Here is a 13,682-nt window from a genome sequence, read left to right as displayed (position 1 = left end):
CGGGGTACACCCTGGACAAGTCGCCAGGTCATCACAGGGCTGACACATAGACACAGACAACCATTCACATTCACACCTACGGTCAATTTAGAGTCACCAGTTAACCTAACCTGCATGTCTTTGGACTGTGGGGGAAACCGGAGCACCCGGAGGAAACCCACGCGGACACGGGGAGAACATGCAAACTCCACACAGAAAGGCCCTCGCCGGCCCCGGGGCTCGAACCCAGGACCTTCTTGCTGTGAGGCGACAGCGCTAACCACTACACCACCGTGCCGCCTTATTTCTGTAATATCTCACAAAATATCAGGCTATTCCCTTTGAGCGTGCACTGACGGTTCCATCGTTCTGTCGCTAAACGAACGGCCGATCAAACCAAGGTGCTCGCTGACCGCCGATATTTATTAGTTTGATATTTCCTGCGTTTCCTTTCCTTCGTTTAGAACATAACGTCTTTTCTTCTCGCTTTCTTTCCGTTACTGTAGTCGGTCTTTCACGTTTCATTCGCACACTCACGTCCTCCATTTTTCTCTCCTGTTTCAAATTTGTATCCCACGATGCCTTGCGCGAACAGGGAACGCTCACATCATGGATGATGTAGTATCTTGCGTCATGGTGGAGAATTTAGGGCCACATGGCCCTAAATTCATTCATTAATTGTTCTATTTAAAAAAAAAAAAAACTAATAAAATTGGAAGGCTGTGATTTCAAATTCAGTAGCTTTCGGTCCACTAAACTAAAATAACTGGATGTCGGGAAAATTCTTTTTATGATCTCTGCTTGAAAATCTGAAAGGCAGTCTATGTTTAAAGGGCAAAATTTGATTTGAATTGAAAACACTTCATAGCACTAGGCTTCGTTTTCCAATTCCAGGATGCCAGGAACAGAATCGAGGTCCAATCATGTAACAGCGCCATTTAGTGACCAGCACCTAGAACGTGGTTTTATGTGTGGTTGAATGGTAGTCAGTCAGTGTTCTCCACTACCTGAAGTTATAGCTCGGCGGTAGTATTGAGCGGCCGTCGCCGGTAGGGGTGGGTGTTGCCAAGGACCTTACGATACGATACTGCGATATATTGCGATATTCTACATAGTTCACTGAAAAATGTAAACGCATTATGCATCTTAAAATCCGAGTTGTATGTACATCAGATGATAGTGATAATTCATAGGACAAACTGAGTCAAAACAATGTAATTCTAATTATCCATGCCATTTTATTGTAACTATACAAGCGCAAGTTACAACATATTTGCAGGAACAACACACTGTCTGGAACACATTGAAAAGTGCAGTGTGCATCTTAGTCTCCCTGAGCACAATTATGAAACAAAGTGCAGTGTGGGTCAGCGTCCACACACTGAAACTGAATTGAAACCTCAGTGAATCATGTTTCTTCTGAACTTTGAGTAAATACTCAAAATAAAATGCAGTGTCTCACACACACTAAAATTGAAAATGCAAAATAAAGTGCAGCTTCTTGCCTTTGGTCTTAAATGACAAAATTAAGTTCACAGTTACAGTAAGTCACACATCACTGAAGTAGACGGGAGGACTTTGGCGCTGTCCAGTGTAGTTTGCTTCGGGTCGGGTTTCGGTGGCTCCGGCTGAGCTAATATGTCGGGGTGGTGTCGTGCTAAGTAAGTTCGCAAGTTTGTTGTGTTACCTGAATAACTAATTGGAGCGAAACAGGTTTTGCAAAGGGCGTACTCTTTGTCCAGCTCACTTTTTTTTTTTTCCCTCCTTTCCTTTGGAATCCAAAGTGCCTCCAAACATCTGCCTTAAAGTTCGGCAGCGTCTCTAGGTTTACATTAACAGCCATGCTTGCTTGTTTTTTTTTTTTTCATCACTGCAACCACCGGGGAAAAAAAGAGAAGACGAAGAGTGCCTTACAGTGAGGAAGAGTGCCTTGCAGTGAGGTAGCGGCACAGTGACACCTTGCAGAGCGGAGGTGCGGAAGTCGTACTGGATTTACAACCCGTCTGAAACATGATTTATTATTTGAAAAAATATCGATGTTCAAATTTTGAGTATCGATATTGAATCGGAAGACAAAGTATCGCGATATATCGCCGTATCGATAATTTTGCCCACCCCTAGTCGCCGGGGGGGGGGGGGGGGGGGGGGTTCGCGAGGGATGGCGAAAACTAAAAAAAAAATCTTGACCGACCACCGAGCCTCATTAGCCGGTTAACCTATGAGTTTAAAATTCTAGAATTGGAATTATTAGAATCTATTCTAAATCTAACCGCGAGCATCCGCACATTCAGTCCCAGTCGCTGCCCTCCACTCACATTACCTTTTCTACAGCGCGAAACATTTAGTCAAACGCGGCACTGATGTCGAGGGGTTTGTATTGGAGCGGAGGACAGATGGCTCCAGCTTAGAGACGGTTTCAGTTGGCCATGATGGCGTTGAAAAAGTCAAGTGCTAGAAGAAGTACATAACACTCAGTGATGGGAATAACGGCGTTAAAATAAAGGCTGTTATAACACCGGGTAATCTAATTAATTAGCTACAATCGTTATAACGCCGTTACCAATATCAACACGCCATTACTGCATGGTATTGAAGTTGCTCTGAAGCCGTCACCGACTTGGCTCACAGACATGAAAGCTGCGTGTGTCACTCCCCCTCCAGACACCGCTGTCATTTCATTCTCTCCCCTTCCCTCCAAAAGTCGGCATCTGCGCCTTTAGTTTGTGTGGAGAGATATGATCTGCAATAACATGCATTGTTGGCTACAGACCGAAACATACTTTCAGAATGCACCGGCCAAGGCAGGCTGTGTTGATATTGCATACTTCGAAGTGAGACACAGAGACCTCATACTGCAATTGTTTTCCAGCTACTGATATTACGGTTACATGGCTGCTAATTGTGCACAGCCATTGGGAATGGGATAGCTGGAGCTGAGCTGATTAGCCGCTAAGCTAATATAGCAGCTGTCTGATGCTAAGTAACATCAGTGAGTGATCAGGTTTTAGTTCAGATCTTGTGTATTATTATTACGTTGACATTAAAGGAAAAGGCAACTTTTGTACAAAACCAGGTGTGTAATAGGAGAAAAACATGTACGTAATCAATTCCGTTAATTATTTCCATTATATATCGAACATGAAAAAATATTTTTAACTTTGAAATCATGAATTGACACAGAGGAGTCGGAGTTGGAGGAGTCAGATTTATGTTCATGGACCCGGTAAGCTGGTAAATAATTTTTTTTTTTTTTTCTTTACCAAATTCTAACAGAAAACGAGAGCGCCCGAAAGGGAAAACCGAGCCGAGCCGCTTCACGCATGCGCAGTAGGCTTGGTAGGACAAATCCAAATAGGAGTCATTCAGGATTCAGCCATGTTTTTGCTCCGTGTTTTTACTCGACCAAAGTTATACAGTATTATGAGCTTTAAGTTGCATAAATAAAACCATTTGGTAAAACTTTGAAGAAGCGATTGTACTGGTTTTTTTACCTTATTACCATGAAGCACTGAAGAGTTCTTTTCAGTGGTGGGCCGCATGACGTCACGCAGTAGATCAATATGGCGGAACGCATCTTCGCTGAGCTCAGCGCAAGCCCATATTATTAAAAGTTAAAAGATACTGTTATGCGGTCTGTTCTTTCTCTATGAATTCCATGATCGATTACTTTTTATATTTATCTATCTATTTGTGGTGATTTTGTACAAAAGTTGCCTTTGCCTTTAATATTCACCAGGCTAATCAACCGTAGACTTCATTCATGCGCCGTATTCTTGTTTCTTTGATGGTCAAGAATTTCCTTGATGTTACGTACCTGGTTAACATCGTAGTAAAATGTAATCCAACACTGAGACTTTTCTTTCGCCGAGTGGCAGCTGTCTTCAACTGGGGCGGGAGGGCGGGACATGACTGAATGGGTGTTTTTCTGATTTGTCAGCTGTCGTCCTTACACCGCATGGCATGCCCCAAGCGTTTACAACACAGAATTCCAGGTTCTCCGCTCCAAAATCGGCAGCTTCAAAACGATTTTTTTTTTTTTTTAAACCAACAACCAAAAAAAAATTAACCGGTTGATGTTGATTCAGTCAAATGGTCATCGGTTAACATCCCTACCCCTCGCGCCAGAAAATTTTGAAATAAGAAACCCCTCAGATGCCATTTCCTGGCATCTAAGTTGCATGTTATTTATTTCGCAAGTAGCTGCTTTTGTGCAAAATCTGACACTGGGAGCCGACTTTACATTTATTTTGTCACTCCGTTACTGAAATGTTTATTGAATAGAATATCTTTGTTTTTAGTTAAATTCTACACAAAATTACCTTTCATTTGATGTGCAGTATGCGTCTTTTCTTTCCATCGTACTCCTCTCGGAGGTCTGAGGCAATCGGAGCCACTTAACTGACACGCACTCCTCTGTCGCCGCACTACACATGCGTAGTGACAAGTGAGCGAGCAAGCGTTAAGGGCCTCTGTTGAACCTATTGTAAAGTAAAGCGCATCAACGATCTGTGATCAGAGAATTACTTTGGTGTTTGCATTGGCGTGGTTTTTTTACTTTTCTTTGAAGTTAACTTTTTTTTTTTTTTGACTGGGCGGCCAAAAATTAAGGCTCGGCGGCGCATTTATGAGTCGGCGGTAATAGCTCTTCTAGCCGTTATGACTCGGCGGGCCGCCGAGTCATTAACGATAGTGAAGAACACTGTCCGTGCACGCAGCGAAACCCTTTTTCACTTCTGGGTTGAGTACCAGGATAGTCTAGATCTATATATTATAATATCTTACTATTTTTGTAGTTATTACTCATTTTCCAAGGCGAAAAGGAGATATTTAGGTGCGGAAAGTACTCTGCTTATGTTCAGTTTTGTTTTTTTGGTGTGAAAGTGACCACACGGTGTTGACGTCGCACAGCGAAATGGAGCGCCGCGTATCCGCACTTTGGGGAAAGCCCTATAGTTTATTTAATCGATCCTATAGACCCCTTCGCATGTTTGTAAACAAACCGACCGTTGCCAGGATGCGCACGCAGCCTGGACTCAAACAATGGCGCTGCCCATAGACCGGCATTAAGAGCTGTCAGATTATGCCAAACAATTGTCGTTACAAGATCGAGAATGCTACATAAATAAGTTAACTCTAACAAGTGGACATCGCCTACCGGACCCGTATTTAATTAAAGAGTGGACGGACATCGCCTACCGGATCCGTATTTAATTAGAGTGGACGGACGATGTTAGTAAGTTCCCTGGTATACAGTTGTGTTCAAAATAATAGCAGTGTGTTTTTTAAAAACGTGAGTAAAGCTCAAAATCCTTATAATAGTTTTTATTTCCATGCATTGGGAACACTGCACATTATATTCTACATCAAAACATGAAGAAAAATGTATGAATATTTTAATTACTTTACAGAAAATGAAGAAAAATGAACATTGGGCTGTTCAAAAAAAATAGCAGTGTCTGCATTTTTCATTACAAACTCCAAATATTTACTGTATAAACTGAAAAAATCTTAAGGATTTAGTATTCCTGTGACTCACTAAACTAATATTTAGTTGTACAGTATAACCACGGTTTCTGAGAACTTCTGGCACCTGTGAGCAGGTATTCCAGCCCAGGATGATTTGACAACATTCCACAATTCCTCTGCATTTCTTGGTTTTGCCTCAGAAACAGCATTTTTGATGTCACCCCACAAGTTTTCTATCGGATTAAGGTCCGGGGATTGGGCTGGCCACTCCATAACTTTCATTTTGTTGGTTTTGAACCCTGATGCTGCTCGCTTACTGGTGTGTTTGGGGTCGTTGTCTTGTTGAAACACCCATTTCAAGGGCATTTCCTCTTCAGCATAAGGCAACATGACCTCAAGTATTTTGATATATGCAAACTGATCCATGATCCCTGGTATGCGATAAATGGGCCCAACATCATAGTAAGAGAAACATTCCCATATCCTGATGCTTGCACCACCATGCTTCACTGTCTTCAGAGTGTACTGTGGCTTGAATTCAGTGTTTGGGGGTCGTCTGAAAAACTGTCTGCGGCCCTTGGACCCAAAAAGAACAATTTTACTTTCATCAGTCCACAAAATGTTTTTCCATTTCTCTTTAGGCCAGTCGATGTGTTCTTTGGCAAATTGTATCCTCTTCAGCACGTCTTTTTTTTAACAGTGGAACTTTGCGGGAGCTTCTTGCCGATAGATTAGCTTCACACAGGCATCTTCTAATTGCCACAGTACTCACGGGTAACTTCAGACCGTCTTTGATCGCCCTGGAGCTGATCATTGGCTGAGTCTTTGCCATTCTGGCTATTCTTCGATCCATTCGAATGGTAGTCTTCTGTTTTCTTCCACGTCTCTCTGGCTTTGCTGTCCATTTTAAAGCACTGGAGATCATTTTAGCCGAGCAGCCCATCATTTTCTGCACTTCTTTACAGTATACGTTTTACCTCTCCAATCAACGTTTTAATCAAAGCACGCTGTTCTTCTGAACAATGTCTGGAACGACCCATGTTTCTCAGGTTTTCAGAGAGAAATGGATGTACAACATGTGCTGCTTCATCCTTAAATTAGGGCCACCTGACTGACATCTGTTTTTTCACAGAATGAATGACCTCACTAATTAAACTCCACACTGCTATTATTTTGAACACGTCCCTTTCACTTAATTATTCGATTACACAGACTCGGGAGCATGCATATCATGAATGTTGGGTCTGTTGGTTTTCTATGACTCTACTACACCTACTGGTAAATTATTTGCCATGTAGTAATATAATTTCCGCCAAAAACAGTGATTGATCTGGTTAGTCGTGTTGGACTGCTATTATTTTGAACACAAGTGTACAATGGCCAGATATATACTCGTACCTTATTGACAAGACTTCAGTGTACACCCACGAAAAACTTCGTGCCTACAAGTCTTTAGACGCACATGATTGTTATGTGCGGGCATGTACAGAACATGTTTTACACTGAAATTGATAAACTTCTGTGCTCTGAAGTCAAAAATCTTACCAAGTCAGCGTCAAGGTCAGAAGGTTGCTATGTATGAAGCCTGGGTGGTATACAACAAGCTGGAAGGCTACATTTTGACAGCCAATTGCACATGTATGGCAGGGTAAGTAATCTCCTACAAACAAAATTGCATGCAAAGCTAACATGCTAACAATATTCATTACATTGTGCAACTATGACCCAGCTAATCAGACAAACGTTACCAAAGTATTTTGCTCCATCAATAAACGAAGACTAGAAAGAATAAGAAAGAGAGAGATTTAATAAATAGCCTGATCTTACCTGTGATGAAGTGGGCGCTGCAAACCCGCGCATTTTTGATGGTGCTTTCATCCCAGTCTACACGTTTGATGGCTTGTAGCCATAGACGTCGGCAATTATTATTTTTTTTTTTGGAATGGGTGAGATCCTGCTGGAATTCTGTACATTTTAACCCCATCACTGCTACGATTCTGACACCCGACAACACAACAACTAGGCATTTCTTCCAAATATTTCTTCTCGTCTCTACCGTCGCCAAAAGTCAGTCTGACCGTCGCCGAGTCTTTTTTGAGTCCAGGCTGCGCGCGCAATTTCCTCTTGCGTATGAATGACGTTTACTGCGAAGGGGTCTATAGCTTGTTCTTTTGGAGGGATGATAACCAGAATTTTATAGTTATTGACCAAATTTTGATATTTTCTCCTATCAGGTTTTGAAAGCTTTTCCTGAACTGAAATGTTTCCTCTTTGCATTTATTAGAATAAAAGAACAGGTGTTTTAAACTGTCTCTACCTCCAGAAGTAAATGTCGAAAATCACATTAGAAGACTCCAAAGCCTGTGTCTACGTTTATTAGCTACTCTATTTGTTGAAAAATGTTACTGCCAAAGTTTATCACACATTTGTCATAGCCTGGGAAATCCCATGCTGCTTTGCACAATCGTTCCGATCTGAAAAGACAGCATGGAAACTATGGTCTAAAGGCTCGCCTGAGTTAGGGAGCCAATCAGAGAGTGGGGTGACGCGTACTACTCGACAAACGGAAGCTTGTAGTTTATTTGGGACTGTTTACGGATCACATTTAACATGGCGGCGAGCGATACGAACCAAACTTTCGATCAAGCTTTGTCTTGCACAAACGGCAGTAATCGTTCGGTGCCATTGTTTTCCTATTTTTGTTTTGCCTTCTCTTTCTCTTTCCTTCTCTTCTTCATCGCTCTAACTACGTCACCGGGTACAACTGCCATGATTGGCCATGGGCTACGTATACGCCAAATGATAGACATTCGCAACGTCCAATAAACGGCCGTTGACAATCGTAAACCACACCTCCCCTACGAGAAATTCAATAGGCGGATTCCAGACCATATTTCACTTGTGATATGGTCTGGTGTTAACCAGACTACATTTGTCAGTCAGTATCTGCTCACAATCTGAATAGATTAGACTTGTCAGTTTTGTGTTTTGCATTGACGTGTAAGTATCTGAAAAATGGATTGAATTGTGAATAAAGCGTTCTTGGCGAGAAATCATTTGTTTTGATGAAGTAGAGATGTCGGAGTATGTTGTCAGAAGTGGATTTTTGGTTCTTTTCCAGCATTGTCAGGGTGGGTATCGTGTCCCCCCTCCCCGATACACTTTTAAATCAAGTCCGATGTTGCTTTGATATTTTTGTTCTGAAGTACTTTCTCACACCAACCTCTGACTTCACTGTTTTTTTTTTCTGTTCTTTGCAGGGCGTGATCGATTACATCTTCTACTCTCAGCCTCTGCTGAACGTGCTGGGTGTCCTCGGCCCACTGGACCCCCATTGGCTCCACGAGAACAATATCACTGGCTGCCCGCACCCTCACATCCCCTCCGATCACTTCTCCTTGTTTGCACAACTTGAGCTGCTCCTGCCCTTTGCATCTTTGGTCAACGGTCTCCACGTGCCTGGCTGCAGGTAGTTCTCCGAGCTCCGAGGCAGCTTCCGGCCCGCCTCACACCTCACCCTCTGCAGGGAGAGAGAGAGAGGGAGGGAGGGATGGAAAGAGGCAAAGCCTGTTGTGTACAAATCTCAGTCCAGTAGGAGGAGTTGGGGTATGGCTAAACTTTTATTACTGATGGATTTTAACTGACGCAGACGTTTGTCAGTCTTATCTGTACCAGTACCACCCCGTTTTCTTTCTTTCTTTCTTTTTTGGTTCTTTTTCTGGGCACAAGTACAATGTTTTCTCTACTTTTTTTTCCACACTGTATCCCAAACCCAGATGGTTCTGAGTATACCTTGTATATTTTACCTGAAGACAATGGTCGACGCTTTTATATATATTTAAAAAAAAAAAATTATAAATGGCAATACCTTTTCAGACGCAAGCAGGGAGTCCAGACCAAGCAAGTTCATCAGATTTTCTATTTTGGTCCATGCTAATTTTTTTTCTGAGGCCAGTTCAGAGCGAGCAGCTAAATCTGATAGGAATCGTTGATCACACCAGCTTTTAGAGCAACGATCACTTCGACATTCACATCCTACCATAAACGCCCTTGTTAGCGAAAGGGCTTTTTAAACGTGTGCAGAGAACGAGAGCAGGTCACTCTCTCTCACTTGTGCATTCACCATGGTGCTGAGGCATCTTCTAGCGCAGCAGCTGAGCGCGGTGTATTCCAGTTTGATTTGATTCACCAGCCTCAGAGACTCGACTCGACACGCCACCGGACCGCGTCCATCTCGGTGCAATCGGTTTAACTAAGAGCTGCAGTTTAACGAAGTCAGCCCCACCCAGTGTTTTAATCCCATTTAGTGTAGAGTTTTTCAAAGCCCAAAGCCTTGATGCGGACAGCATCAGCAGTGTCCGAGGTGAGAGAGTAGCAGGAGAAGGGAACGGCGCCGTGTTTTGGCGTGGACAGGTTGAATTTGGAACGCACTCCAGCCACCCCCTCAGTCTGACCAGTGCATTGCGTTATCTATCTAACAAATTGCTTGATCATTTTCTTTTAATTGCACATGATTGTATTGTAACGACAGAGTCCTAACCTTTTTAGTGTACATACGACAGATTCAGATTTGAGCACGCAAATGATTGTATTGTAAATGAAAGCGAAGTTTCTATCCGTTTTCTGATGTATTGAACATGCAAAATGACCAGCATGGGGGCTATACAAGAGCAAGAAACCAATTTTTTTTTTCTTCTTCTCCTCCTCCTTTTGGCTGTATAAATTTGCACTTGTCCAAAAAAAAAAAAAAAATTTCTCCTGTCCTTCCTTCGTTTCATGTTCCTTGTAACATTGTGCCTCACTGCTCCTTTCCTGCAAGCACACTGCCACTTCTTCTTCTTCTTCTTCTTCTTCTCCTTCATCATCTTCTCTCCTGGATAACCTTGAACATTTCCTGAGCAACAGGTCTCTTCCCCCCCCCCAATAATGATATAGCTGTTTGACTCTCTTCACTTCTTCTTCTTCTCCCTTTTTTTTTTTCCCCTTCTCTCCCCGCCCAAAACATGTTGTGCAATGTCTGATTGATTAAGCCCCCGTTCACATTTACTGCCACTTCTTCCTCCTGCTCAACTCAGGCGAATTATTATTATTTTTTTTTTTCTTATTTTCAGGTTGTGTGGGTTTTTTTTTTTTCCTCCTTCCCCCCCTCCTCGCCCTCTAAAACCGTGTCCAGTTTGATCTTGAGCTTCCCTCACAGCCGTCTGCTCTCTTGTGTTGTGCCATCTGATGCATTTTGCTGCAAAGCCAAGTGTAAAGCTCTTCATCTACTACTGTAAAACAAATACGGCAGCAACGTCGTTCACGCTGCGTCTGCTCTCGGCCAGAGTTCCGCGTACGTCGCGTGGTCCAGTCTTGTTGGTTTTCTAACCATCAACCCATGATTAATGTAACTGATATGTGCTCACAAGGCCAATCTATCTTCCTTTTTTTTTTTTTTTTGATAAATGTTTTTCCTCCTCGTTAAGTTCATGTTTTAAAAACAATGGATTGACAAGCACTTATTGTGTATCACTAGTGCAGCTACCCATTTCCCCACCCCCTTTTTTCTTTTCTTTTTTTTTTAAACAAACAAAAAAAAAAAAGACACTTTTGTCCCATGAGGCAGAAGTCGGTTTTAATGACTTTGACTGAGCAGTGCTTACGGCATTATAAGATGGACCACCGGTCTCACTGCCAGTGTCTGTTTTAATTTCTTCCTCCTTCTCAATCTTTCACCCATCCTTCTTTGGGTTTTTTTTTTTCTTTCCTCCTTTTAATCAAAAGCATCTTGTCTGGTTATTATATCAGATTGCTCATGGTGTTGTAGCTAAAAAGAGAGATTTTGAGTTTTTTTTTTTTTTGTAAAGTGTGAATAAATTGTGTATCTCATTTCCTTTCTTTGACATGAATTGTGTTGTATGTATCATGATTTTTTTTTGTCTTTGTTTTAAATTTTTTTTTTTTTTGTAATACTCAAAACCAAATTTTTTTGTAAAGATGTTGGCACACTGAATATTATAGATTTGTATGGTTGCTAACTTTCACTTCAAGATACTTTTAAGGAAAAAAAAATACTTCAGTGAAATCTAGAGAAAAGTCACAGAGAAATAAAGAGCTGTCATTTGTCACCAAATGCGATATCTTAAAGCTTTATGTGACCTTTCGTCTGGTTTTGGGAAGAATATATATAATATATATTCGATTAGTTTCGGGGAAGCGTAGATGCAGCACTGCCCTCGTTTCCTGTTGTCTTTCCTGGTTTCTTCGTCTTTTGGTAGTTTCACAAGTTCTCACCGGAGGAAAGGTGTTAAAGGTTCGAATGTAGGAGGCAGTGCAGACGTGTCTGTCCTCCTCATTCGACACTGACACACACAACACACAACACTCTCTCTCTCTCTCTCTCTCTCTCTCTCTCTCTCTCTCTCTCTCTCTCTCCTGGTTGTCCTCCTTTTGTTCTGTACTTTTTTCTTCAGCTCATGAAAAGCCAGTCACTTCTGAGACAAGTGAGAGATTTTTCCTTATTTATTTATTTTCCTTTTCTTTTCTCTCCGTCTCCTCAATCTGACTCGGCATCATGCCGCCATGTCACCATCCTCAAATCATGGCAATAATATTTTCCCTGAATGCACTTGTTTCAAACCTTTTCAACCCTTTTGCCTTCTCTGAAATGTCTGGCTTTTACCATTCCTTTTCCCATTGGCTTTTTCTTTCTTGCTCTCGTCAGTAGGGTTCGTCATGCAATGGTAGGGATTGGGTTTGGAGTTGATTTGAGCTGGAAGTCAAAAAGTATTTAGGAAATGTCACTATATGATGCACTGGACCAACTCTTGTTTACCATTTATGGAATACCAGCAAAACACTTGCACAATGTTTTAAAAAGAATGTTAAATATATAAATATATATATGAAGAAATAATATAGATATGAAAAAATAATGGCAGCTGTTTTTATTCTAATATTAGGAAGTGTTTTAAAAGAGGAAAAAAAAAAAAGCCCTAATGGTAAACAAGGCGTTTTGGATTTTATTTTATTTTTCTTCCTGTTCTCTTGGTTCTTCTCTTCTGAGTAGTGGTGTGTTTATAACAGGGTCAGCTTGTTTCCTCGACACCTCTGTATTTTTTTCCTACCCATCGTCAAATAAATTCTACATCTGTTTCAAACTTGAGTGGGTTTTTTTTTTCCTCTAATTTCATTTATTTTAGGAAAGTGTGACTGGTTGCTTATCGTATTGACTATTCATATTAATTGGTACTTTTTTTTTTTGGTTGTTTGTTCAGAGAAATTAGTGCCCTGTAGTGTTCAAGGAAAAATACTAACGAGGGAATATTTTTGCCTGTTGATATGGGACTTGTCCAGCAGATGGCGTTCTTGCTTCACTTTCTGGCTGAACATGTGGCTGAAGGTAATGTAATGTTAAAAAAAAAAATCAACCAAAGGAAATGCGCATGTGCCATTTTATGATCCTGATATACAGGTTGGTAGTTTGGCTGCACTGTATCCGAAATACTCCAGAAAATCATGCCTCAATAAGTTTTATATGCTTCAAATACAGCTCGCCATAGTCCTCGATCTCATCTCATCTCATTATCTGTAGCCGCTTTATCCTGTTCTATAGGGTCACAGGCGAGCTGGAGCCTATCCCAGCTGACTACGGGCGAAAGGCGGGGTACACCCTGGACAAGTCGCCAGGTCATCGCAGGGCTGACACATAGACACAGACAATCATTCACACTCACATTCACACCTACGCTCAATTTAGAGTCACCAGTTAACCTAACCTGCATGTCTTTGGACTGTGGGGGAAACCGGAGCACCCGGAGGAAACCCATGCGGACACGGGGAGAACATGCAAACTCCGCACAGAAAGGCCCTCGCCGGCCACGGGGCTCGAACCCGGACCTTCTTGCTGTGAGGCGACAGCGCTAACCACTACACCACCATGCCGCCGTCCTCGATTTCTTGATATAAAATAGATCTAACGGTCTTGACAGTTTTCAACAAAACTTTTCTACTGCAAGGTGGAGGGGAAAACATACACAGCTTATGAATGACCAAATCTTGAGCTTTTATTTGAGGAGGTTATAGCATATTACGGGCGGCACGGAGGTGTAGTGGTTAGCGCTGTCGCCTCACAGCAAGAAGGTCCTGGGTTTGAGCCCCGTGGCCGGCGAGGGCCTTTCTGTGCGGAGTTTGCATGTTCTCCCCGTGTCCGCGTGGGTTTCCTCCGGGTGCTCCGGTTTCCCCCACAGTCCAAAGAC

General features: G+C 42.1%; 1 protein-coding gene across 2 annotated transcripts in view; it reads left to right on the top strand.

Moving 5' to 3' along the window:
- The window catches only part of cnot6a (CCR4-NOT transcription complex, subunit 6a), a 33,334-nt gene extending 20,750 nt beyond the window's left edge, over nt 1–12,584 (top strand). For both annotated transcript variants that reach the window (XM_060936385.1, XM_060936384.1), the window contains exon 12: nt 8,706–12,584. In XM_060936385.1, the coding sequence (XP_060792368.1) occupies nt 8,706–8,918 (213 nt within the window). In that variant the 3' untranslated portion in view covers nt 8,919–12,584. The remainder of the gene's footprint in view (nt 1–8,705) is intronic.
- Nucleotides 12,585–13,682: the final 1,098 nt, after the last annotated feature.

Source organism: Neoarius graeffei, chromosome 12 (genome assembly GCF_027579695.1).
Source record: "Neoarius graeffei isolate fNeoGra1 chromosome 12, fNeoGra1.pri, whole genome shotgun sequence".
NCBI lineage: Eukaryota > Metazoa > Chordata > Actinopteri > Siluriformes > Ariidae > Neoarius > Neoarius graeffei.
This window is presented reverse-complemented; position numbering and strand designations above follow the sequence as displayed.